This window comes from Chionomys nivalis, chromosome 7 (genome assembly GCF_950005125.1).
Source record: "Chionomys nivalis chromosome 7, mChiNiv1.1, whole genome shotgun sequence".
Classification (NCBI taxonomy): domain Eukaryota; kingdom Metazoa; phylum Chordata; class Mammalia; order Rodentia; family Cricetidae; genus Chionomys; species Chionomys nivalis.
Window position 1 is genome coordinate 3,643,842 of NC_080092.1, and position 27,807 is coordinate 3,671,648.

At 42.5% G+C, this 27,807-nt stretch overlaps 1 protein-coding gene across 2 annotated transcripts in view; it reads left to right on the forward strand.

Moving 5' to 3' along the window:
* Positions 1–400: 400 nt before the first annotated feature.
* The window catches only part of Txndc11 (thioredoxin domain containing 11), a 77,217-nt gene continuing 49,810 nt past the window's right edge, over positions 401–27,807 (forward strand). The window contains exons 1-4 of one of the 2 annotated variants that reach the window (XM_057773818.1): positions 401–762; positions 6,351–6,567; positions 11,386–11,483; positions 17,786–17,915. In XM_057773818.1, coding sequence (XP_057629801.1) covers positions 509–762; positions 6,351–6,567; positions 11,386–11,483; positions 17,786–17,915 — 699 coding nt within the window. In that variant the 5' untranslated portion in view covers positions 401–508. Of the gene's footprint in view, positions 763–6,350; positions 6,568–11,385; positions 11,484–17,785; positions 17,916–27,807 lie in introns of those variants that run through there. The other variant, XM_057773819.1, reaches the window with a different exon arrangement.

Sequence of the window (27,807 nt, forward strand, 5' to 3'; positions counted from 1 at the left end):
CTCTGCAGGGTCTGCAGGTCAGAGCACTAGGGACAGTCTCGACCCCGAAATCTCGGAAGAGAAGCGCAGCAACAGTACATGAAAAGACTGACCAACCGAAGACCCGCTAGGACGCAACACCAACTCGCTTCCGGGAACGAGGCTGCAGCGCCTGCGCAGTCGCCGGATGAGGGTGGGGCCGAGTTTGAATGACTGCTAGCCTGCGCTGTCCGCACAAGTGGGGCGGGGTCTGCAAAAGGATGACGCGGCCGCCAGTGCTGCGAGCAGCCGCGCAGACTCTGTAAGTCTGGGGGCGTGGCCACAGGGGCGTGGCTTTCGGGGGCGGGGGAGCGTGCGTTCGCGCAGACTCTGAGACGATGGGCGGGGCGTCTCCGAAGTGTCGCTGACGTGGAGCGTCCGGGTTAGCGGGCGCCGCCGCCTGCGAGGTCCGGGAGCGACGTGCGGGGCCGGCTCTCCGGGCCCGAGGCGGCGGCAGCGGCAGTATAAAGCCGGCGACTGGGAGCATGTAATGTCGGAATGCAGAGTCTGCGGCGGTGGCGGCGGCGGGAGCAGCAGCAGCGACGACACCGAGGACGAGGGTGGCGGCGGCGGCCGCAAGGGCTCCGGCTCCCTCAGCCCGCCCGGGGCGGCGGCCTCCTCGGAAGGCCGGCTCCGCCGCGGATTGCGCGGCATCTCGCTTATGGCTCGCCGGCGGCCGGAGCTGCTGTGCGGGGCCGTGGCGCTTGGCTGCGCCCTGCTCTTCGCCCTCAAGTTCACCTGCAGGTGAGGCTGCCTGGTCTCGGGCTTCGGGCTTCATGGCCGGAGCTCCGCCAGCCCGGCAGCGCGGGGTCAGCTCGGGGTCTCCAGGTCGGAGGTCATAGGTCTCCCGCGGGGAAGTCTGACTGGTCTGTGGCAACAATCTTGACTCCCTGTGGGCCGCAGTCTCCCGATGCCCCTGATCCGCATGGGGGCCTTTCAGGGTGCTGCCCCTTATCAGTTTTGTACCGAGGGCGTTTGGCCGTGTTCCTGAACTGCTTCTCACCTGTTGGGGTCTGTCGGGGTGCACATGTCAATTCTTGCCGAGGCTATACTGTTTCCTCGTCAGTTCCATTTCCCTTAATGAATGCTTGCATTGTAATGAGTTGCAAGCCACTTAGGAGTCTTAGTCGCTTTGGGGAATCCAGGCACGCATTTAACGTACTGACAATCAGTGCGCACTTGTACTCAGTACTTGTTAATGCGGAAGCAAAAATCCCTGTTCCCCTTGAGTATTTTCATTGAGGTGATATAAAGTAAACAAGCACTTCAGAGACCTTAGTAAGTGCTGTGCAGGAAATAGAAGGATGAGGGTAGAAAGGGCAGAGAGGCTTTCATAAGAAAGTTGCATTCGAAGCTTGTACGAAGGAAAGGAAGGGACTTTCTGTTACAGTACAGTTAAGTGCAGAGATCTAGAATCTGCACAGAGTTGGTCTTTTCGGAAACTTGGGAGAAGCCCTAGTAGGCTGGAGTTCAGTGTAGGAAGAATGGACGTTAATGTTCGTCTTCTATGTTCCCATAAAACAGAATACATAAATACCGAGTTTATATTTCAGTTATACTTCTCGACAACAATTTCAGTTTATAAAATCTGTTGTCACTTAACATATCCTCTTGACCTTTCTGTCCAGTGGGTGTCTTATCTGGGCCCATATTGAGTGTAATGAACACAAGATGAGGTCCCTGTGGTCAAGGGTCAAAGGATTGAGGTTTTAGTGGAAAGAGACTAGTTTTTCAGTGTTTGCCGTGGGCCAGGTGCTGTGCTACTGCGGGATTAAAGGCGTGCGTCACCATGCCTGGCCTGGAGTTTGATTTTTTTGTCTTGAGATGTTATTTTTATTGTCTTTAGAAGGAAATACAGAAAGTATTTTTACAAAGTGGGATATTGCAAGTTGGCACTTGGATTCAAATTAGGAAAACGGTCCTCCCACTTTAAGGAGTTGATCCACTTAAGTTTGTCCAGCTGTGAAAACAGTGCTCCGTGTTTGATCTGAGACAGCATATGACTTTAATGATCTTTAATGAGGACAGAGACTTAAGGAAGAATAGGATCTTTTTTTTAAATTTAATTTTATTTGTCATCCATATCTGAAATAAATGACTGTCCTCTTCAGCTGAATTTAGAGTGGATGGTATATAAAAAAGTAGATTTGGAGTTGAACCACAATGAATTGTGCATTTCTGAGCGTCTTATCTTTGCCTATATCTATTTATAGGCATTCAGTCTCCATGTATCCATTCTGCTTGCTTTCCTTGTATCCTGACTTTAAGGGAGAGATGTGTATGTTTGTAAAATAAAACTGCATGCATGTATGTATGCCTTTTGGAAGGGAGGCTAAGGTATAAGTTTCATATAAGAATTGAGTTTGTAAGATGGCAATAAGGCTTAGTGGCAAAGCACTTACTGCACAAGTCTAATAGGTGAGTTTGACCCTGGAACTCACAGAGGAAGGAGAGAACAGTTTTGAGAAGTTGTCTTCTGACTTCCTTGGGAATGCCTACACTGACAAATATCATGCACACAGACACAGTAAAGTTCATCTTCTTTGTAAACAGGCCTTTATTATTATTATTTTGTTTGTTTTTTTCGAGACAGGGTTTCTCTGTCCTGGAACTAGCTCTGTAGACCAGGCTGGTCTCGAATTCACAGCGATCCGCCTGCCTCTGCCTCCCAATTGCTGGGATTAAAGGCGTGCGTCATCACTGCCCGGCTACAGGCCTTTATTGTTCACAACCAACTCTTGATTTTTGTATCTGCTTTGAAAGATTAAAATCTTAGGAAATCTCTGATTTAAATATAAGTTTTGAAAAAATGTAAAGCAAATTTTGAGAGAGACACGAAAACTAGAGGGACTGTGATAGAGCAGAGGGCCTTGTTTGTTTGGTTTGTGTTTTATCTGGATTTTAACTTTAAGAACTTCTCTACACCTGTGAAAAATGATAAGTTAATGTCACATATTTCCTTCAGATTGCATTATTTTATGCTAAATACAGTTTTTTTCTTTTGTTTTTGAGACTGGATCCCATTTAGTTCAGAATGATTTCTTTCTTATTTTCTTTTTTTTTCTTTTATAGAAAGGCCAGCCAATCTTACCTCTTATTCCTTTTTTTCATTTATTTATTATGTATATAGTATTCTGCCTGCATACAGGCATCAGATCTCACTACAGATGGTTGTGAGCCACCATATGGTTGCTGGGAATTGAACTCAGGACCTCTGGAAGAGCAGCCAATGCTCTTAACCTCTGAGCCATCTCTTCAGCACATTCAGGATGATTTCAAACTACTTTTACCTCTTAAATGCTGGGGTTTTAGATGTCTATAACCATGCCTGGCTTTAAAAAAAAATCTAAATTATGTGTATGTGTATATGTATATGTGTGCATCTGTGTGGGTTTGTGTACATGAGAGCAAGTGCTGACAGAGCCCAGCGGCATTGGATACCCTGGAACTTGAGTTATAGGTGTCTCTGAGCCACCCAATATGAGGATATGGGTGCTGGGAAGTGAACTTGGATCCTTTGCAAGAACAGTGCCCATTCTTAACTGGAGAGCTCTTAACAAACCCCTGGCTTTGTATTTGAGTTCAGGCTGACCTGAACCTAACTGTTCTGCTTATCCCATCTGAATGCTGGGATTATAAGTGTACTGTCATGCCCAGTTCATCACTTGATGAGTCATGCATTTGAATGGTAGGAACATCCACCAGTGAACAGTCTTTCGGATCGCTTCAGAATGTGCCACTTTTCTTCACAGGACCCTGTCCACCTCTGCATGGCTATCTACCTGCTTGTCATTCAGGCCGTAGCTTGAGAGGTACTTGATTACCACCTTGTCAGACTCTGGTGTTCTCATCTCCATACTGAGTTCTCCCACAACAGTGCTCATTTTGTGTAGCTTTTATTACTAATTGTTTATATGTCTGTTTCTTTGCTATCTTCTTCCTCTAGGAAGGAAGTGCCTTGGCAGCAGCCTTTGCTTGTGTTGGAAGGACAAGAGCAGTTGCTCAGGCAGATTTTTGAATAGTTGTACAAGGATTATACTTCTCATATTAGGGAAGTATCCTCCACAGGCAGAAAGCTCTGCAGAGGCCACAGTGAGGAAATGTTTCAATAAGTAAGTTTGAAGTAGCTTTTTTTTTACTTGGCATAATTATTTTGAGATTCAGTCAGGTTATGTATTAGGTTTTGTTTGCTCTTTCAAAAACAGATTTATATTTTATGTGTATGAGTGTTTTCCTGCATGTATATAAGTACACTGTGTGTGTGCATGGTACCTGTAGAGGCCAGAAGAAGGCATCGAATCCCCTGGGACTGGAGTTACATACAGATGGTTGTAAGCCAGCATGTGGGTCCTTTGCAAGAGCAGCCAGTGCTTTTCACCATGGAGCCTTCTCTCCAGTTCCTTCTTGTATTTTTTAAGTTACTACTACTGCAACATTATTTATTTATATGGGGGAATGCATGGCTATCAGAGAACGTGCCAGAAGTTGGTTCTGTCCTACCATGTGAATTTCAAATTTTGAACCCAGGCCCTTAGCCTGGGTGACAGGCGCCTTTACCTGCTAACCCATCTTGTTGGCTTTTGTTTTTTTTTTTCCTCAGTTTTTAGTAATATTTAATTGTAAGAATATTTACCTGATGAATCACTCAGCCCTTCTTTTTTTTCAAGACAGGGTTGGTTTCTTTGTGGATCTTTGGACCTTTGGCTGTCTTGGAACTCACTCTGTAGACCAGGCTGGCCTTGAGCTCACAGAGATCCGCCTACCTCTGCCTTGAGTGCTGGAATTAAAGGCGTGCGCCATCACATCTGACTGAATCATACCAACCTTTATGCTTACTACTGACATTCATTTATTTGGTTTTTGAAATTAGGTATCCTTATGTAGTCCAGCCTGGCACTTGTTCCTGCCTGTGCTTTCTGATATATTTTAAAAAGTATCTCTTGCCGGGCGATGGTAGCGCACGCCTTTAATCCCAGCACTCGGGAGGCAGAGGCAGGCGGATCTCTGTGAGTTCGAGACCAGCCTGGTCTACAGAGTTAGTTCCAAGACAGGCTCCAAAGCCACAGAGAAACCCTGTCTCGAAAAACCAAAAAAAAAAAAAAAAAAAGTATCTCTTTTAGGACTTTATTTTGTACTGGCAATCACTTTTTAGTTGAGTGACTTAATCTATTTTTAATTGTGATTATTGATATAGTTGATTTTCCTTGCTTCCTGTTTTCATTTGTGCCTTCTGTGTTGTTGTTATTCCTTCTTTAGTCTTTTACTTTGTTTTGGGTTACTGTATTGTTTTAGAGCACTGTGCTCAGGGCTTTATGCTTTAGCATTGTGCCCATGTGCCTGGTGGGAGAGTAGTGACCCTTCTGACTGGGAAGCTTCCTAGGTAAGGCTCTTGCTTTGTTCTTCATTCTTCGTCTTTCCTACCATTGGGTTATTATTTGTATGTAGAAGTCTATGTTAGTGTTTCTTTTCCCTGAATGCTTAGATATGTATAGGCCAACTTCACTTAATAAATGATGTTTTCTAAAAGTGGACTCAACAGTGTCTGCTATAGGAACTGACTAGTGATGTTCTACTTGTTCTTTATACAACCAGGAAGTAACCTAAAGAGTACTCAAATGAGTGAAATCTGGCAGATGGATGTGTTCCATTTTGTAGAATTTGGAAAACTAAAATATGTCCTCCACATCATTGATACCTATTCAGGTTTTCAATGGGCAACTGCTTTGAGTTCTGCAAAGACTGATTCGCTAATCACACATATACTAGAAGTTTTGGCCATCATGGGTATACCGCACAAATACAGATAGCTCCAGCCTGTGTCTCTATGGATTCCTCGCTTTTGAGCATTAGAGCAGGTAGCAGCAATGCTTGGAGATAAGTGACTTTTGTGGAAAGTCACGCTGCAAAGAGGCTGAACTTGGGGTTATGGGTAGTGAGACCATGGATCATTCTTCTCTTAGCCCACACCTGCAGGACAATACCCAACATCTGCACTGTCCCAGCCAGGTGTTTCCTTAGCATAATGTATTGCTTTTTGTTTCAGGGCAGTGACTTTCTAACTTATTTTCTTACTTAAAAGAGGCCTTTAAGGGGAAAAAAAAGGCTGGGTGGTGGTGGTGCACTTAGAAGGCAGAGACAGGCAGATCTCTTGAGTCTGAGGCCAGCCAGGTCTACAGAGTGAGTTCCAGGACAGCCAGGGCTGCATAGGAATACCTTGTCTTGGAACACACCCCCAAAACAAAACAAAACAAAAGTCTTTGTCCTTTTACACAAAGCTATAATGGAAGACAAAAATAAGCTGACAAATCTTGTTTGTGTTTACTCTTTTTTAGTCGAGCAAAAGATGTGATAATACCAGCCAAGCCGCCTGTCAGCTTTTTCTCCTCGAGGTCCCCAGTCCTTGACCTCTTCCAGGGGCAGCTGGACTATGCAGAGCATGTTCGCCGGGATTCTGAGGTAGTTCTGCTGTTCTTCTATGCTCCATGGTGTGGCCAGTCCATCGCTGCCAGGGCAGAAATTGAGCAGGCAGCCAGCCGGCTTTCAGATCAGGTAATGCATACCTTCTACCCAAGCAGCAAGTGACTGTCAAGTCTGTGTATCAGAGAGTATGGCCCCTCAGAGGAATTGTGCCAGACTGGCAGTGATGTCCAGGTGAACTCCAGGAGACCTAGTCAGGTAAAAAGCCTATGAAGAAGCAGGAAGGGTCCTGTCATGATGGTCAGAGTGGCAAGAATGGGAATCAGTTCTTTGGCTTCAGAAGGAGTTGTGTGCTCACCCACTATACCAGTTTGCATATTATAGCACACACTGAGACGGTAGAGTAGAGCCCAAGAGTCCTAGTAGAGCTCTCTGATGACTAGCTTATGTGGCTTGTTATCTCTTTTATGTTGTAAGTGGTATAAGGTCATGGTGCAAATTTGGAGGTTAGAGGACAACTTGCAGGAGTCAATTCTCTCTTCCCATGTAGCCAACTACTTAAATATTTATACAGGAAAATTTTATGTGTAATAAGACTAACAGTTGCTGGATGTGGTGGCACATACCTTTAATCCCAGCACTTGGGAGGGAGAGGCAGACAGATAGATACCTGAGTTCTAAGACAGCAAGGACTACTCAGAGAAATCATGTCTTGAAAAACAAAAACAAACACACAAACAAAAAAGACTAAAGGTACGTTTCACCAAGTTTGATGACTTGAGTTCAACTTCTGCCTTTCTGTGGTTTCTAGAAATTAAACACAAGTCACCAAGTTTTGTGGCAAGTGCCTTTATTTGCTGATCCATCTCACTGGTCCCTTGATTAATTAAAAAAAATATGTACACACACACATATATATAATTTTATGTTTATGAGTGTTTTGTCTGCATGTGTATGGAGGTCAGAAGATGGAGTCATATCTCCTATAACTAGAGTTAGAGATGGATGGCTGTGAGCCACCAGGCGGGTGTTGGGAACTGAATCCCCATCCTCTGAAAGGGCAGCAAGCGCTTCTAACTGCTGAGCCAATTGCCAGCCCTAGTTAGTTTTTGAGATGGTGTTTTGAGTGGTGAAGGCTGGCCTTGAATTCCTGATACTTGTGCCTCATTCTCCCAAGTGCTAAGATTAGAGGTGTGCACCACTGCACACAGACTGAAAATGATATTTTATGATGCCCCTTCTGCCTGTGAGGCAGCTCATATTTGACAAAGCTTCCCTATTCATAGAATTTTAAAGTAATTTAATTTACTAATTTTAACAGGTAGTGGGAAAATGGAAAAGTAACTTGTAGCTAAATCTTAGGTATTTTAGTTGTGGCTACATGGGCAAAGCATTATGCTTTATGTAGTCACTGTGACTGAGACAGTTACAGAAGTAGACCTGTGGTGAGAAATGATGAGCTGGTGACTCCGATCCCACATTGACGTGATGACTGACTGTCCACAATAGGAAGCAGCCCCTGAAGTTCTGAACTAAATAGAGCTTTCTGCCTTAGTTTATATGGTAGTTTCATTCCTGAGACATTCCATGAACATAACAGCTATCTTCACATGCAAGATGGGCTTAGACTCTGGGTTTGAAATGTAACAAACCAGACATTCCAGCATCAGTGCTAGGCAGGCATTTGAAAATACTGTAAGCTAACAGGCTGACTCTGGCACACATAGAGCAGTTGTGAATATTGCAGGACATCTCTCAGGAGGTTTGCCTAACCACTGTAGCAAGCAAAAAGCCCTGTAGTAGAGAAGCATGATTTGAGCTAACTTAGGTGGGTGAGCCTCTGCGTTGCAAAACTCATTCAGAACTCTACAGATAGCCTTTAAAAAAAATTTCTTTTTTTTTTTTCTTTTTCTTTTTTTTTTTTTTTTTTTGAGACAGATTTTCCCAGTAGCTATATATCTAGTCCTGGAACTCACTTTGTAGACCAGGCTGGCCTCGAACTCACAGAGATCTGCTTGCCTCTGCCTCCCGATTGCTGGGATTAAAGGTGTGTGCCACCATCGCCTGACTTAAAACTATTTTATACCTTAAAGTATACCATGTACATTTCTTACACTGTTCATATTTCCAGAGAGGAATCCCAGCACTTAGAGGTAGTGACAGGAGCATCTGGATAAAAATACCAACTTTTCAGAGAGGAAGCAGGAATTCTAAGGGAGCCCGGGGCAAGCATGCAGTTTATAAGCATGAGAGAAAGCACCACTTTCCCCGTCACTCCCCAGCTCTCTGAATCAGAGAGCAGGGATCTGTCTCCCGGGTAGGAAGCAAAGGGGACATCCGTTGAGTTTCATGTTAAAGTGGTGTTGTTTGTGGCTGGTTTAAGCAGTGTGTCCCGAATCATGAAATAGTAACAGCACTATTCTTGTGTGCCAGGTACCGTGCTCGTCTTTACAACAGTTTTTTTTTTTTCTTTTACTCGTGCTTTTCTTAAACAGGGCTTCTGGCTTTCAAGGATTTAGCAGTCTGTTAAGCTCCCACAGTGACACGGTGACCAGATGTGTTCTTTTCAGTTCCTCCTAAATTGAGAGCTTGTGGTTCTGTGTGCACAGTAGGGAAAAGACAGTGAGTTTATTTTTAGAAACAAGCAAAAATCATTTGAGCCATATTGCTTAGTCAAATTAGCAGATGGTAGATTGTGCCCTATTTTTAAGTAAAGAAAATGAGACGCCAGCCATAGGTAATAAATGTTGCTTTTTGTCCCTTAGAAATGGACTAACGGGCCAGAGAGGTGAGTCAGTGGTTAAGGGAACTAACTGGCTGTTCTTCCAGAGGACCCTAGTTTGGTTCCCAGGGCTCACATCAGTTCTGGAGGTCACAATTGCCTGTACTGGCTTTCAGAGGGGCGTGCACACACATACACAAAACATACACTTACACAGACATAAATACATACATAAAAACTAAAAATTTTAAAAAAGAAATGGGCCCTAAAAACACTGAAGTGTCTTACTAAGTCCCTACTTAGAAGTCCCTACTAAGTTGAGCACTTGTGCTGAATTTGTAGGCAGAAATAAGCAAAGTATTTTTTTTTTTTTTTTTTTTTTTTTTTTTTTTTTTTGGTTTTTCGAGACAGGGTTTCTCTGTGGTTTTGGAGCCTGTCCTGGAACTAGCTCTTGTAGACCAGGTCTCGAACTCCCAGAGATCCGCCTGCCTCTGCCTCCCGAGTGCTGGGATTAAAGGCGTGCGCCACCACCGCCCGGCTCAGCAAAGTATTTTTGTTTTATGTGTATGCAGTGTTTTCCCTGTACCACATGAGTGCCCTGTGTTCATAGAAGTCATAGGGCATTGGATCTCTTGGAACTGCTTGCAGATCTTGTGAGCTGCCATGTGAGTGCCAGGAACCTAACCTGGGTCCTCTGGAAGAGCAGTTAGTCATTTCTCCAGGCCTAACTCTGTTTTTTGGCTTTTCAAGACATAGTTTCTCTGTAACCCTGCCTATCTTGGAACTCATTCTGTAGACCAGGCTGGCCTTGAACTCAGAGATCCGCCTGCCTCTGCCTCTCAAGTGCTGGGATTAAAGGTGTGCGCCACCACCACCCTGCTCAACATCTACTTTTTTTTTTTTTAATATTTATTTATTTATTATGTATACAATATTCTGTCTGTGTGTATGCCTGCAGGCCAGAAGAGGGCACCAGACCCCTCTACAGATGGTTGTGAGCCACCATGTGGTTGCTGGGAATTGAACTCAGGACCTTTGGAAGAGCAGGCAGTGCTCTTAACCTCTGAGCCATCTCTCCAGCCCCCTCAACATCTACTTTTAAATGTATATTTAATCCATGTTTTTACTGTTTAGTACTAACCTTCTAGAACATGGCCTAAATGTTATCTTTATTACCCTTTAAAATAGTCATTGGCCTGGGCCTGGAGAGATTGCTCAGTGGGTAAAGAAAGGCACTTGCCACCAAGCCTAAGGACTTGAGTTTAATCTCCAGGGCCTACGCAATGGGAGCACAGCTTATCCTCTGACTCCTCTGTCCTCTACAAGTATGCCTGTGTGCGTGTGTATCTCAACTCAAGGTCTTTCAAATGTTAGGCTAATGCCCTAACACTGAACAACATCCCTAGCTCCCACCTAAGATATTTCCTTCAGCTAGGCATGGTATGGACATGTATGTCTGTACACCACATGCCTTATGCCCTAGGAGAGAGCACTGGGGTGGAGGTACTGGAGTTACAGATAGTTGTAAGCCACCATGTGGGTGCTGGGAATCAAATCCATGTCCTCTGGAAGAGCAGCTACTACCCTTCTGAGTCATCTCGTATTTGACATAAGATCTCATTCTGTAGACCAAGTTAGCCCGTATGTAACTCATGACGATTCACCTGAGTCAGTTCCCTCACCCCCACCCCTCATTCCTATGCCCCAGTGTTGGTATTATAGTTATGAGCTACCACTTAGGCCTATGTTTTATTTTATTGGTAAATGTCACCTTAGAAAGCTTGAAACAGTCGTGCCTTGGTGGCGCATGCCTTTAATGATTGTAGTCAGGAGGCAGAGGCACACAGGTCTTTGTGAGTTCAAGACCAACCTGGTTTACAGAGCTAGTTCCAGGACAGCCAGAGCTACCCTGTCTTGAAACTACACACCCTCCTCAAAAAAAAAAAAAAAAAAAACCCAAAAAACCTGAAACAGAGCCTTGTGGTACATACCTTTTATTCCAGCACTAGGGAGGCAGTTTTAGGCCAGCCTGGTCTACAAAGCAAGTTCAGGACAACCAGAACAGTTATACAGAGAAACCCTGTCTTGAAAAACTAAAAGCAAAACAAAAGTTTGAAACAGGGTTGGTTTGGTGTTTGTTTAATACTTTCTGTTCTGTTTCTACAGTTGTAAGGCTTGGTAACTGTTGAGTTGCTATTCATAGTCATATGAAACCTTTGCCTTTGCAGGTGTTGTTTGTTGCAATTAACTGTTGGTGGAACCAGGGAAAATGCAGAAAACAGAAGCATTTCTTTTACTTTCCTGTAATACATCTGTATCATAGAAGGTAAGGTATTGACTGAGTTTTCTGTCCTGCCCTGTTCCCACAGTCGTTTAGTCCCAAATAAACACACAAAGGTCTACATTAAATATAAACTGATTGGCCTATTAGCCCAGGCTTCTTATTAACTCTTTTTTTTTTTTTTTTTTTTTTTTTTTTGGTTTTTCGAGACAGGGTTTCTCTGTGGTTTTGGAGCCTGTCCTGGAACTAGCTCTTGTAGACCAGGCTGGTCTCGAACTCACAGAGATCTGCCTGCCTCTGCCTCCCGAGTGCTGGGATTAAAGGCGTGCGCCACCACCGCCCGGCTTCTTATTAACTCTTATAACTTAGCCCATAATTCTTGTCTTTGTTAGCCATGTGGCTTGGTACCTTTTTGGCAAGGGAGTCAAGTCACACCTTGCTTCCATTCTAGACTGAGCTTTCCTCTCCCTGAATTCTCGTTGCCCCAACTCTACTTCCTGCCTGGCTACTGGCCAATCAGCGTTTTACTAAAATATGTTTGACAGGGTACAAACCATTGTCCCACAGGAGTAAGGACTTGCAATGGTATTTTCAGCCCCACTTATACTTATCAGTTTATCAGTGCACTTTAATTTTATATATATATATATATATATAAAATTATTAGATAGTCAATGTAGAAAATTGAGAAAATACAGATAGGCAAAAATAAATTTTTAAAAATGTAAAGGGATTTGATAATTGTGTCAGCCATGAGCAAGCAGTGTGTTTTGATTGTCTTTTTCTGTGAATGTGTATGTCAGCCCTCTAGTTGTAATGTTATTTCCTAAATTGTTCTTTCACACTTTTGTGAGTATCAGTGTGTGTTTACATCAGTGTATGTTATAGCAATGTTTTTAAAAGTATGAATTACTCCATTGTATGGCTGTCCATTTTAGCTATCCAAAAGTGTTATGCAGTGCGGAAGTACACCCTGTCCCTTATTCTGTTAACCTGGTAGTGTAGCATGCTCAAGATAATAGCTTTTGCCATGTATGGTGGCACATGCCTATAATCTAAGCTACTTGGGAGGCTGAGGCAGGATGATTTTTTGAGGACAGTTTGAACCCTATTTCAATCAGCCATCTAAATAGCTGGGAATATTAATTCAGTAGTAAAGTGATTTTCTAACATAGGTGACCTGGGTTCAGTCCCTAGTGCTGCAGAAAAAGGGGAGGGAATGTTGTACCAATTCTTTCAGTTAGGAAGAGAATTACTAGTACTCCATAATTTTATGTCTACAACTCAGAAGTGACAGAGGGTAGAAACCCTAAAGAAAGTTTCAGCATTTTTTGATCTCCAGTTACGTTAATTTTGCTAAAAGTGACAAACTACCTATGGTTTTTAGAATTCGTTTATTTATTTTGTTTTTTGAGGCAAGGTTTCTCCGTGTAACAGCACTGGCTGTCTTGGAACTCACTTTGTAGGCCAGGCTGACCTCAAACTCACAGAGATCTGCTTGCCTCTGCCCACTGTGTGCTAGGATTAAAGGCGTGCGTCACTGCCACTTGGTGGTTTTTATTTTAAGCTATTCTTGTTTTTTAATCTTTATCTTTAGGTATGTATGTGTGTATGTGTGTATGTATGTATGTGTGTATGTACATACGTATATGTGTGTGTGTATGTATGTATGTGTGCCCTTCTATTGGTATGAGTGTATGTAAGTGCAGGTGCTCACCTAGAACGGTAGAGGGTGTTGATTCTCTGGATCTGCAGTTTTAGACAGTTATAAATTGCCAAACATGGTTACTGAAAACCAAACTCTGATCCTTTGCAAAAAGCAGTTACATCTTAGCTGCAGAACCATCTCTTTAGGCCTAAGACTGACCTACTTACCTACCTATCTACCTGTCCGTCCATCCATTGATCCATCGTGTGTGTGTGTTTGTGTGTGTATGTGTGCATTTGAGTCTTTGTATATGTACCATGTGCATACAGGAGCTCAAGATAGTCAAAAGGAAAGCATCAGATTCCCTGGAACTACAGGACATTCTGGACCACCATGTTGGTGCTGGGAATAAAATCCAGCGAGGGAAGACTAGACAGTGCTCTTAACCATGATCCATCTCTCCAACCCATTTATTTATTTATTTATTTATTTATTTATTCATTTATTCATTCATTTATTTGTGGGGTGTAACAGGATCTCACTGTGCAGTCCTGACTTGTCTTAGAACTCACCATGTAGACCAGGATTGCCTGGAACTCAGAGATCTACCTGCCTCTACCTCCCTAGTACTGGGGCTAAATAAAGGTGTTCGCCACCATGACTTCCTTTGTCGGATAAGGGGTCTCATGCTGTAGTATAGGCTGGCCTTATAGTCACTGTATAACCCAGGCTGGCCTAGAACATAGTAACCCTGCTTCAGCTTCTCCTAAGTTCTGATGTCATAGATATATGTCACACATTTGGCTTTAAGCTGCTTGCTTTTACCATATATATGTTAATGTTCGGTTTTGCAGACATGCTCACACCCTAATATGGAAGTTAAGTGATGTTTGAAAAAAAATCTGACTTTGGGCTATTTATTTAGAGGCAGGGTCCCATTATGCAGCCCTGGCTGTTCTGGAACTTAATTATGTAGACCAAGCTGGCCTTGAATTTAAAGACTGTCCTGCTTCTGCCTCCTTAGTGCTGGGATTAAAGGCATGCGCCACCACACCTAGTTATAAATTTTAATTTTTGAGACGGTCTCAATCTGTATCCTAGGCTAGCCTTGAACTGATGATCTTCTAACTTTAGCCTCCTAGGGCAGAAGATGGAATTTAGGTTTCATTCTCTGTGATTGGCTTAAAGTCTGAAAGGACAAGTGGGAATTGACTAGTGAGAGCTTTATTTTTAGGGTTTCCCTCCCCTCCTCATGTCCCTCCTGGTCTTAGTAGGTCTCACAGCAATCATCAGCAAACTGGTCTCTATCCCATCCCAGTTCCACTGCTTTAACATAAGCTGTTGTCACACAGGGTTTTATTGGAACAAGTGATGTTATTTAGTCAAGACTACCTTTTCTATCCTCAAATTTTCCATTGTATATCAAATGATTGTGGTTTAATGTTCACCTAAGAAACAAGCCATCTTCTCTTGGTAGCCATTTAGATTGCTTTGGATTTCCCCACTCTGCTTCTTGTCCAGTGGTTTCTTCCTCTTAAACATAAGGGACACTCCCAGTGACCATCTCAGGCCTGCTTCTTTCCTTGTAGAGGTCAGTAGAAACCATTGTGCTGCAGGGGATGGTACACTTGTTCTACTTAGGTCCCTCTGTCACTCTTTGGCTTTGGAAAAAGGACACAGATGCCCATTGGGGTGGTTAAAACTTGGAGGGTTCCAGAGGTAGATTTAACTTGATGTGACATTAAAATGAGCAGTCCCTTAAATTAGGATGGTCATTTTGAGATGTGTGATGAAAACACATCAGCTGTCTGTGTCCTCAGCTTCTGTATGTAGCCTTTAAAGTCAAATAGTCCAAGCTAGGTGTTGTGCTGCATGCTTTTAAACTCAGAACTATTTAGGCCGAGAGGCAGATTGCTGTTTGAAGCTAGCCTCAGCTATTATGTGAGATTCTGTTTAAAAAGGTGGGTACCTACCCAGTACCTTGGTTTTCTGCATAGGGGCTTTGAAATGGTTACCCTTCATCTTAGCCTGATGCTTTGCCTTTCTATTCATTTCATCATTTAGTATCCAGTGTACAGCAGTGCTGAGCCACAGGAACTTCCCAGATATACTTTTCCATGTTCTGAGAGTCTAGAGGCCTCAGTTTTATACATGTGCATACATCCTTATATGATTCGTTCATCAGCTGAATGCTCTTGGGCTGTCCTAGTATTCAAAAGCTTTTCCTGCTTACAGTGCCTGCACACGTCCCATTGGGTCTCATGGCTGAGCAGATGCTGCTGCTGTTCATGTCCTTTGTTGCTGTTTGCTCTCACTTGCTGTAATGCTTCATCTTGCAGCTACTTAAACTAATGGTTTCTGCTTTGTGGGACAGACTTTTGGGGTTTGTACTGATGTCCTCCCAGGGTTGATGAAACAGTTTGGAGCATGGAAATGGGTTCTCACCCTGCTCACACAGGAGCTCTAGATCGGCTCATTCTATGCTGATGGCTGTATTTTTTCTTTCTACACTTCATGCCAGATGAGATTTCTACATGGATTGGCTCTTTTTTGTTTTGTTTTATGAGACAGGGTTTCTCTGGATAACAGTCCTTACTGTTCTGAACCTGTTTTGTAGACCAGGCTGACCTCAGACTTACAGAGATCCACCTGCCTCTGCCTCCTGAGTGCTGGAATTAAAGGCATGTGCCACCAACTCCCAGCAGATGGGCTCCTTTTTGCTGGACAAAACATGTTATCAGATGATTTCTTGATTTTTTTTTCCTCATTCATTCATTCACTCATTTATTCTTTCATAGTATGTTTGAGACAGGTTCTAATGTAGTTCAGGATAGCCTCAGATTTGATACAGATATATAGATTACCTTGCCCTCCTCCACTTTCTGAGTCCTGGGATTAAAGGTGTGCACTACCATATATGGCCTCTTTATTTTTGTCTTTCAAATTAAAATCTGTTGGTAATTGATAGTTATGGTAGCAATTAAATTTATTTTTTAATTAAGAATATATATATATATATATATATATATATATATATATATATATATATATATTTTTTTTTTTTTTTTGGTTTTTCGAGACAGGGTTTCTCTGTGGCCTGTCCTGGAACTAGCTCTTGTAGACCAGGCTGGTCTCGAACTCACAGAGATCTGCCTGCCTCTGCCTCCCAAGTGCTGTGATTAAAGGCGTGCGCCACCACCGCCTGGCAAGAAAATATTTTCTATTCAGCCCTGCCTGGCCTGGAACTCACTAGGTAGAACAGGCTGGCCTCAAGCTTATCTACCTGTCTGTGCCTCCCAAATTCTGTTTTTTTTTTTATCCTACTGCACGAACTGGCTTGGTGGGAGCCTAGGCAGTTTGGATGCTCACCTTAATGGACCTGGATGGAGGTGGGGGGTCCTTGGACTTCCCACAGGGCAGGGAACCCTGATTGCTCTTCGGGCTGACGAGGGAGGGGGACTTGATTGGGGGAGGGGGAGGGAAATGGGAGGTGGTGGCGGGGAGGAGGCAGAAATCTTTAATAAATAAATAAATTTAAAAAATATTTATTTATTTATTATGTATACAATATTCTTTCTGCGTTATGCCTAAAGCACTAGATCTCATTACAGATGGTTGTGAACCACCATGTGGTTGCTGGGAATTGAACTCAGGACCTTTGGAAGAGCAGGCAATGCTCTTAACCGCTGAGTCATCTCTCCAGCCCCCAAATTCTGGTATTAAAGGTGTGCTCCACAATGCCTGACCTCTTGAGTTGGTGGAATTCTTACTTCTGTTTCCCTGCTGTGCTTACCTTACTATTTTCACACTTTTATTTCTTTGATATCATATTCTGTAGTGTTTATCTCATGTGTTCGAGTTTTTTTAATTATGTCATACCATTGTGAGTACAGCATATATGTAATTCTTTCCTGAGCTCTGTGTATTGCTGCTGTGAACAGTAAACTTAATGTCAGTCTCTGTAGAGAAAAGAAAAGTGGTGGAATTTCTGAATTTCACATGCCCCTTCCCCATCGTTCAGTAACATTTGTATTTATTGTGGGTCACTGAGAGACTTGAGAGACTTTTGATGAGGCTATTGAGGCAGCCAGGTGAAATTCTGATTAGCTCAGGAGGATACCCAAGTGGTGTTACTATTTTGAGAGCTGGACCAGGCTCCTATTCATGCTGAGGCATAGCCGTAAGGGACACCTGACTTCACCCTTGCCATTTTGTTCCTGTTGTAAAGATACTTTAAACAGGTGTCAGACTTGCTTAGTGATCCCTTGTTTGTGTGCCTTTGGGAATACTAGTAATTACTTTTTAGTAGGGAGAGGGTCAGCTGCCAAAGTTTCTTATTTCAGTTTCTTTGAAAACGGCATCTGCCTATGTGTGTTGAGTGTTATGGCAAAGATCCTAAAATTCTTTATCATGTGCTTAGTTTCCAAACCACCTTTTTCTTTTTTTAGTAGAAACTAAGTTTTTCTTCTGGAGAAGAGAATGACTTTAATTTGCAGTGGATTAAAGTTGATTGCATAGATGTGCTCGTTTCTTCCCCACCTAAAATGCTGGTTCTCTTTTCACCTTCTGAGCAAAGCAGGCTGCTTGCCTCAGAACCAGTTGTTAAAGCAAAGATGTTTTCATTGTGTGGTGTTGATGATTTTAATGCATGGTGTATTGTTTTTATTTATTTATTTGTTTGTTTGTTTTTTGGTACTAGTTTTGGACCAATCGAATACAAAGGCCCCATGAGTGCTGTTTACATTGAGAAGTTTGTTCGCCGGGTGATGAAACCACTTCTCTACATCCCATCTCAATCAGAATTGCTAGATTTTCTCTCGAACTATGAGGTACCTTTCTTTCTTATCTCCTCTGTTCCTGAGACCTTTTACTTGGTTGAACTGGATTGTTTATATTAAGTGGTTTTTAGTTTTTGTTTTATTTTGGTGTATATTAATTGTACAAGATAGTGGGTTTCATTATGACATTTTCATACTTTTAAAAAATATGCCTCCTGGATTTCAGCAGTTAAAAAAATTACATTGGTGGCTGAAGAGCTGGCTTAGGGGTTAAGAACATGTAGTACTATTCTTTCAGAGGACCCAAGTTTAATTCCCTGCACCCTCCTCAGGTGGCTTGAAGCTGCCTGTAAGTCCAGTTCTGGGAGATTTCATGCTTCTGGGCTCCTCAGGCAACTGCATACACATGCACATATACTTCCTCCCATTAAAAATAATTTTTAAAAAATCACCTTATAGCCGGGCGGTGGTGGCGCACGCCTTTAATCCCAGCACTTGGGAGGCAGAGGCAGGCGGATCTCTGTGAGTTCGAGACCAGCCTGGTCTACAAGAGCTAGTTCCAGGACAGGCTCCAAAACCACAGAGAAGCCCTGTCTCGAAAAACCAAAAAAAAAAAAAAAAAATCACCTTATAGAGAAGCCCCAGTTAAAGTGCATCTTGAGATGCTAGTTATAAATGTGGCTGCCAGGTGAGCTTTAAAAGACTTGAATACTTGGAAAATCTTGTCTGTGTTTTGTTTGGTGATTTTTAAACAAATACTGGCCTTGTCTCATAGTTCACTCAAATATACAATTAGCTCATAGTTTCTGTGCAAAGATTTTTTTATTATGTATATGGTGTTCTGCCTGTATGTCTGCCTGCACACCAGAAGAGGGCACCAAATCTTATTATAGTTGGTTGTGAGCCACCATATTGTTGTGGAAGAACAACCAGTGCTCTTAACTGCTGAGTCATCTGTCCAGCCCCTGCAGCTACTCATTTCTAAGAATATTCTTTGACCCTATAGTATTGCACTGTGAGGTACCTGGACTTTCTTGTCTGTTGTAGTTTAGCCCTTTTAAAACCAGCAAATATTGGGGGCTGGAGAGATGGCTCAGTGGTTAAGAGCACTGGCTGCTCTTCCAGAGGTCCTGAGTTCGATTCCCAGCAACCACATGGTGGCTGACAATCATCTGTAATGAGATCTGGTACCCTCCTCTGGCGTGCGGGCATACATGGAGGCAGAATGTTGTATACTTAATAAATAAATAAATCTTTTTTAAAAAAATATTTATTTATTTATTATGTATACAATATTCTTTCTGTGTGTATGCCTGAAGGCCAGAAGAGGGCACCAGACCTCATGACAGATGGTTGTGAGCCACCATGTGGTTGCTGGAAATTGAACTCAAGACCTTTGGAAGAGCAGGCAATGCTCTTAACCGCTGAGCCATCTCTCCAGCCCTAAATAAATAAATCTTAAAAAAAAAAGAAACCCAGCAAATATTGCCAGAAGAAGGCACCGGATTCCCTGGAGCTAGAGTTTTAGGTGGTTGTGAATGTCCATCTGGGTGCTGGGACCAAGCTTTGGTCTTTTGCAAGTAGCAAGTTCTTTTAACGTCTGAGGCTTCTCTCTAGTGCCTAGGTTTTCTTTTTTGAGGCAGGATTTCTTGTATCCCAGCTGGATTTTGATCTCCTGAAACAGACATAGCTGAGTCTGACCTAGGGCCAGTGATTTCTTTTCTTAACCTCCCAAGTTGTTTTAGGATTTGAGATGGTGTCAGTGTTTTTATTTTCGTTTTAAGGCAGAGTCTTGGTGGTAGGGTTAATAGTTACTTCTGACTGGCCTAGTAGTTATTTGCCAAGTAAGCCCAAGCTGGCCTCAAACCCACAGCTGTCTTTCTTCTTCAGCACTCCCCTAGGTTAGCACCTGGAGTCACTGGAGGGAGTTCTCCAAAATAGTGAAAATTTGATACTATGCTTAAGTCAAAGCTTGGGCTGATGGCTTACTTCCTTTAAGCCTTAATTTTTCTCATTTATAAAATAGAAAGTCTTGTTGAGGGAGCAGTGGGCTGCGTTCCTGCCACCCGGCTCCTGGCCGCCTGGCTAGCTTATGCCCCGAAATAACAACACACAAACTGTATTCTTTTAAACACTGCTTGGCCCACTAGCTCTAGCCCTTACTGGCTAATTCTCATATCCCGATCAACCCATCTCTAATAATCTGTGTAGCACCAGTCTTACCGGGAAAGATTCAGCATGTCTGACCTGGCGGCTTGCTTCATTGCGTCTGCCTCAGAGAGTAGAGGCTTGGCGTCTGAGCTCACTTCCTCTTCCTCCCAGCATTCTGTTCTGTTTACTCCACCCACCTTTGTTCTTACCTATCAGGCCAAGCAGTTTCTTTATTAATTAACCAGTAACCTTCCTCCATCATAGTCTAGATAAGACAACATCTCTAAAATTTTACTAAAATTAAGTAAAAAAAAAACTTTGGGAGCTGGGCTGTGATGGGGCACACCTCTAACACCAGCACTCTGGAGGCAGAGGCAGGTGGATCTCTGTGTGTTCGAGGCCAGTCTGGTCTATAGAGTGAGTTCCAGGACAGCCAAGGCTACACAGAGAAATCATGTCTCCAACCCCTGCAATACACACACACACACACACACACACACGGGGGAAGGGAGGCAGAGAGAAACACTCTCAAAATATTATGGAGAGAGGAGAGAAAGTGGAAATTTTGAATGGTATTATTTATAAAGCAATAAAAATAAAAAAAAATGGAGAAAATTCTGAGCATTAGGATTATTGTCAAGACTTTAAATATACTAATAAAACTGGGATTCCTTATTCATGTTTAAGAAATTGTTTTTTTTTAATATTTATTTATTATGTATACAATATTCTGTCTGTGTGTGTGTTTGCAGGCCAGAAGAGGGCACCAGACCCCATTACAGATGGTTGTGAGCCACCATGTGGTTGCTGGGAATTGAACTCAGGACCTTTGGAAGAGCAGTCAGTGCTCTTAACCACTGAGCCATCTCTCCAGCCCCCTAAGAAATTGTTTTTATAATTAAGATGATAAAGTGATCTGCAAAGACTGACTGACACAGTCCTTCAGGTTTTCTCTATTGGGATGTTTGTAGAGTACTTTGCCCAGTTTTATATTCATATTTTCACTCTTTAAAGAGAAAGAAATGAGAGAGTAGCAACACATAGCATAAAGTTCTGTGAACCTTCCAATACATATGTGGCAGGCACTGATCATTTCTGCACCTGATAATAGGGGAGGAGGAAGGCAGTTTTGTCAGAGACTTATATCCAAAGGAAAGTTTTGTTTGTTTGCTTTTTGTTGTTGTTTATTTTGAGGCATAATTTGACTCTAGCCCAGGCTGGCTTCAGACTTTCTGCGTAACAAAAGATGACTTTGAATTTATGATCCTCCTGCCTCTACCTTCTTAGTTCTGGACTTACAGGCATGCCTCAACATTTTTTACATGTTTAATTACAGGATTTACCCAAGACTTCCTGGACCCTAGGCAAGCAATCTGCCAACTAAGTTACATCTCCAGCTTTTTGCTGCATTGATTGTTTTTTCTTTTAAAATGTTTTATTGAGCCAGGCATGGTGGCACAAACCTTGCCCTGAGAGGCAGAGGCAGGTGGATCTCTTGAGTTCAAGGCCAACCTGATCTGCTGAGTAGTAGTGCCACTCCCTATGCGCCTATGGGGGACATTTTCATTCAAACCATCACATTGAGTTCTCAGTATTTATTCTGAGAATGGAGAATGGCCCATGTATGATAATTAACAAGAATGAGATGATAGGATCTAGGATTTTCTTCCTAGATAAACACTAGAACAATGCTAACTTATACCTTATGTGTGTAGCTAGAAGCTGCAGTGAACTTACCCAGGGACACTAGAGAGGAATAAGAGAGCTTTAGTCATGTCCTTTAAAGCCTGTTAGATTGAGATTCCTGAAGTTATTCCTACTTATTCTCAGATAGCTCTTCCTGCCTCTTCGTTTACAGACAGATGTGGTTTATTACTATGGACAACATAGTCAAACAGAATGTGGGTCATAGTTATTTTGGTGCCTTGAAGTTGATTGAAAAAGGAGTAGGATGAAATTTTAACTAGTTTTATGTCTTCTAATTTTAGCGTTTTGTTTCTTTTCTTTTTTTTTTTTTTTAAGTTATCATCTCTCAGGTATTGGTCACCTCCATATCAAGTGCTTTATTTTTAAAGCTCATGAACAAAATAATTCGATTTTACCTTACAACCTTCCAACCAAATACCAACAGTATTGTTATTTAGAACTTTTATATTTGTCCCAAAATAGTTTCTAAACCTTTTAGTGAATTTCTGTAATTAACTTCATATGAATTATTTAGCATGTCTATTAATTTTTTTTTGTTGTTGTTTTTGTTTTTTGAGACAGGTTTTCTCTGTATAGCCCTGGCTGTCCTGGAACTAGCTCTTGTAGACCGGGTTGGCCTCGAAGTCACAGAGATCCACCTGCCTCTTCCTCCCAAGTGCTGGGATTAAAGGCATAAGCCACTACTGCCTGGCTATTATTCTTAGAAGTTCAAAAAACTAAATTGTTTTAAAATTAAGTGGGATGATAAGAGGCCTAGGAGTCTTTGGGGGTTTGTGTAGTAGGAGCAGCGGGCTGCGTTCCCGCCCAGCTCCCGCACGGCTAGCTTTACACCCGAAATAACAACACACAAATTGTATTTATTTAAACACTGCTTGGCCCATTAGCTCTGGCCTCTTACTGGCTAACTCTCACATCTTGATTAACCCATTTCTATTAATGTGTGTAGCACCACGAGGTGGTGGCTTACCAGGAAGATTCTAACCTGCGTCCATCTTGGAGAGGAGAGCTATGGCGTCTGCCTCACTTCCGTTCTTCCCAGCATTCTGTTCTGTCTACTCCACTCACCTATGTTCTGACCTATCAGGCCAAGCAGTTTCTTTATTAATTAACCAATGAAAGCAACACATAGAAAGAAGATCCACCTACATCATTTCCCCTTTTTCTGTCTAAAAAAAAGAAAGACTTTCACTTTAATATAGTAAAATCACATATAACAAAACAGTTATCAAGCAAGAATTACAGTTACAATATTTATATCTACTTTATCTTTTATCGTAACTAAGGAAAACTATAACTATCCATTCTTCAACTCCATCAAAGACTCCAGAAGGATATGATGTTACCTAAGTAAACAAGAAGTAAGCAACTTCCGAAACTCTAGAAATGACAGAGACATCTTGCTGTCTGGACAGTCACCCAAAGTTTTTTTTTGTACTGTTGGGGCATCTATCTTCAGCCTACAGGCCCATAGTATCCAGCAGACATTTCCATGAAGCAGGAAATTTCAAAGACAGTTCAGTCACTTTCCTTTGTGTCCTGCAGAATGTCTCGCAGACTCTTATGAATCAGGAACCCCAAAAGACCATCTCACCTTTAGGCAAGTTCAGCAGTCCTCTCTCTGTGGGTTCTTTGTATCCAGTTCATACAACAGTCCAGGCAAGAGCAGTTTCTTGCCCAAATGGCTAACTAACTCCATAAGGAGCCTCTTTGATGCCCATCTTCCTCTCAAAGTAGATTGGTGCTACCAGGAGCAGACGTGTCTCATTGTCATGAAAAGCCCTAAGTTATTAAAACATTAAATGCCATATTCTGTAGTCTTTGAAAGATACGAAGAATGCCTATCTGAAATATATCTATGCGCGTCTAGAAAATCTAACTAACATGACTATAAGCTTGACCATTATTAATGATTATCCATTAACAACCTATATACATTACATTTTTAAATGAACTACACAACCACAATACCTTAATCAAGATTAGAACTATGCATATACATATAACAAAATTGACCTTAAAATTTATATCAATAGAGTAAAATTTATAACAATGTAAATATTCATATCTATATTATCTCCCCCTTTAAATGTAAAAGAACATTTATAAACAGTATTTGGGAATATGGACATAGTTATTTCTCTCCAAACTGCTTCGTGCTGAATGGGGGCGCTGTTAATCAGACCTTTCATGGTGTAACCTGTGTGCCAGGTTCATCTCAGTCGGCAGTTGAGCGAAGTAATTTTTTGAGGGTGTTCACAGCAACCTTTCAGGAGGGCGTGGTCTATCCCATACTGGGATAGAAGCAATCCACAGGGTCTCATCCTCTGTGTAAACAAAAGAAGACCTTTTCCAAAGCATCATATCCTTAGACCCAAATTTGGAAGTCATGATACCTTTAGAACATTCATGTTGGATCAGCTTAGCAGCCCACACAATGAAATGTCTCTCTGTACTTAGCTCCTTCACAGTCAAAAAGTTCAAAGAAAATACAATATACAGAATCCAAACTCTCTGTGAATTTTCCATTTTGACATGGCTTATTTTTCTTTATTTCTTTTAATCTATAACTATCTGTACTCTGTCTCTTTAAAGACTTTACCCCCTTTTTAAGGCATATCTTTATTCTCTATATTCTTTTTCTTCTCTCTCCCAAGCCTATGTACCCTCATCCAATATTGTGACCCATTTAGAGGTCTTTTATGTCTGAATCTGTCCTATTGTGAATCTGTAATCTTTTACTATCCAGGAGCATTTTTGCTTTGCAGTTTTAAATCACTAAGCACTTAAGAATCTAAGCTGTGACATTCCTAGGTCAAAAACAGGCTTGCCCCACCCAGTCCAACATGGCTGAGCCGTTTGTGCCTCTGAGCCTTGCTCATTGCACCGCTAGCATGGCGAAGCTGCTTGTACTTCTGAGCTGCAGCACGCAACGTCCCCCTTTTAGGCACACAACGAGTGTAGTTGCCATCAAACAAATTGTAGCACTTTACTCCAAAACTCCATTCAAATGCTGTCTCCTGCAGGAGCCAGACAGAGAACGCGATGGTGGCACAGCCCAGAAACTGGTAATTCAAAACTGCCACTTTCTAGTAGACCTGATCCTGCTGTCTACCCAGGCAGGAAGAGCTGAGCCACGGGCATAGTCTCAGCTACTTTGTTCCTGACCCCGAGTGGGCACACAAATGTTCAGGCCCAGAAATGCTCCATTGCTGGAGTTTGCTCCGGCAGCAGGGCCCAGGAAACCATGTTTAAAAAGGTGCGGCTTTTTTTCTGTCGCTATTGCTGAAACAGGAAATCTCTCTACAGCACGCCCTAGCAAACAACAAAAAGCCGTGTTAAACTCTTTGTGTATAGAATTCCTTTTTAAGCCCTCTTAGGTTTTACGTGGAGTTAGTTACCACGTTGGAGCGTCACTCTGTAGTGAGGAGCGGTGGGCTGTGTCCCGCCACTTAGCTAGCTTTACACCTGAAATACTTACATGGAAACTGTATTCATTTAAACACTGCCTGGCCCATTAGTTCCAGCCTCTTCCTGGCTCTCACATCTTGATTAACCCATTTCTATTAATGTGTGTAGCACCACGAGGTGGTGGCTTACCTGGAAGATTCTAACCTGCGTCCATCTTGGAGAGGAGAGCTATGGCGTCTGCCTCACTTCCGTTCTTCCCAGCATTCTGTTCTGTCTACTCCACCCACCTATGTTCTGACCTATCAGGCCAAGCAGTTTCTTTATTAATTAACCAATGAAAGCAACACATAGAAAGAAGATCCACCTACATCAGGTTTGTATGAGTAGGGTGTTGACAAATTGCTGGGTGAGAGAAAACCTGAGCATTTTGCAGAAAAGCTTGAATGCCCAGCTCCTAATAATATCATACTGTTTTTGTTTTGTTTTGTTTCTTTGTTTTCTCTAGTCAGAGTTTCTCTGTGTAGCTTTGGTGCCTGTTTTGGAACTAGCTCTTGTAGACCAGGCTGGCCTTGAACTCACAAAGACCCCCCCTTGCTTCTGTCTCCTGAGTGCTGGAATTAAAGGCGTGTGCCACTATTGCCCAGCTAATATCAAATCTGAGTGTTGAGCAAGTATGCAGCAATTCTGTCAGTTCAGAGTGTTATACTACTATGAGTAGGGTAGTTTTACAATGAATTAACATCAAGGCAGAAATGATTCTAGTGCCAGCGAGGCAGGGGAGTTGGAGAGTTGATGTAGAAGGTAAAAAGGCACTGGCTGTTCTTGAGGACCCAGGTTCCATTCTCAGCATCCATGTGGTGGTTCACAACCCATCTGTGCTGTACCAGTTCCAGGGCATCCAACCCCTTCAGGCACCAGGCATGTATGTGGTTCACATACACACATGTAGGCACTTAGCAGACACACACACACATGTAAGTCTAAAAAAGAAAGGGGAAAAAGGACTTTTAAAAAGCACATCAGGGTAATTGTTCATAAGGCCACTAAAGGGTATGTACTATCTGCCAAAACTTAAACCATTCTGCAAATGATGCCTGCTTCCTTAACAGAAGTGTTACAGGAGGTATTTGCTGGCCATCTGTAAGTAGCTGGTTTCTGCCTCCTTGCTAAAATGACTACTAACCGTCTGTACATCATGGAATGGGGTTATATCACACAAAGTAGGTCAAGGGATAACCTGACACTCATTGTGTGTTCTTGTTTTGCTAAATTATAAAGTTTTTCAAATGCATATTGTTTGCCTTGTGCCAGGCACTCTGAGATGGAAGTATAATTATGAAATAGAGAGGACTGTTTCATAGATTGACAGCAAATGGGGGTATGCTAAGCAAGCTTCAGAAAACAAATGAACAAGAGGCACTAGGCTGACTAGTGTCCTCCTGATATGCATGTCTGTGTGGAGCTTTAGAATGTAACCTTACTTGAAAATAGGGTCTTTGGAGCTGGGCATGGGTGCACCTTTAATCCAGCACTTGGGAGATAGAGATAAGTGGCTCTTTATGAGTTCTAGGCTAGCCTGGTCTATATAGCAAGTTCCAGGGTAACCAAGGCTACTTGGAAAGACCCTTCCTCTCTCCCTCCACGCCCCCCCCAAAAAAACCCAAAACACAAAAGTGTCTTTGCAGACTTAATTTATCAAGGATCTTGTGATTAAATCACCAAGAATTTAGTGTGAAATCCTAAACCCCTGTGACTGGTTGGGTAACAGAACAGCAGCTGCTATGGAGGGGGGCTGAAGGCTGCGGCCCTGGAGCATTGCAGTCTCAAAGCAAGCCGGGTCTGGAGCGATCTGAAGCTGGAAGAAGCAGGAAAGATATCCCTCCCAACCTCCCCAATTCTCTAGAGAGTAGAGAATGGTTGCTGTGATTCTGTACCACCTGTTTGTGGTAATTTGTCAGGACAACCTTAGAGAATGAGGCCGTTTCAGATTGTAAGTGCTGTGATGTGAGAGTGGTGATATGGGGACAGGGAAGGCTGTGGCTGATTTGGAGGGCAGGAAGTCCTCACTGGGAAACGATAACCTAAACAAGATGAAGCCTGTGTGATCTGACCAGACCTGAGGAAGCTGGAAAAAGTACAGAGCCCCCAAGGAGGACTGGCATTGTTCAGGCCAAAGAAAGAAGGCCGTGGGAGGAGATAAAGCTTCAGGGCTATGCTCTGTTCCCATTGTGTCTCCAGAGGACACTCAGTTGACTGAATAAGAAACAGACAGTGGCTTGTTCACTGGGGCCTGGTTAAGCTTCTAGGAACAGGGAAAGACAACAGGACATTCTAAGCCTGCTGCCTGCTGCCCGCTACCCAGTACCAGGTTGGCCCCATTTCTCAGCTTTTTTCTCCAGAAACGTCTCTGTGAGGGTGTTAAGTACAGGCTTAGAGTTGTCTGCTTCAAGCTAGCTCATGGATGTGTTTGTAGCTGAGCTCACAAAAGCTCAAGTCTAGTAAAACCTATTAGGAGATATATTTGCTCCTCACCCTTGTTTTCTCAGATTTGAACAACACATGTGGAAGGAATTGAAATATGTGTAATTAATTTATGTTATTTGTTGAATAATGACATGACTTCTGTTGGAGAGACTTTAGAATTTTGGGGAAATCTTTGTAGATTTTGCTTTACTTA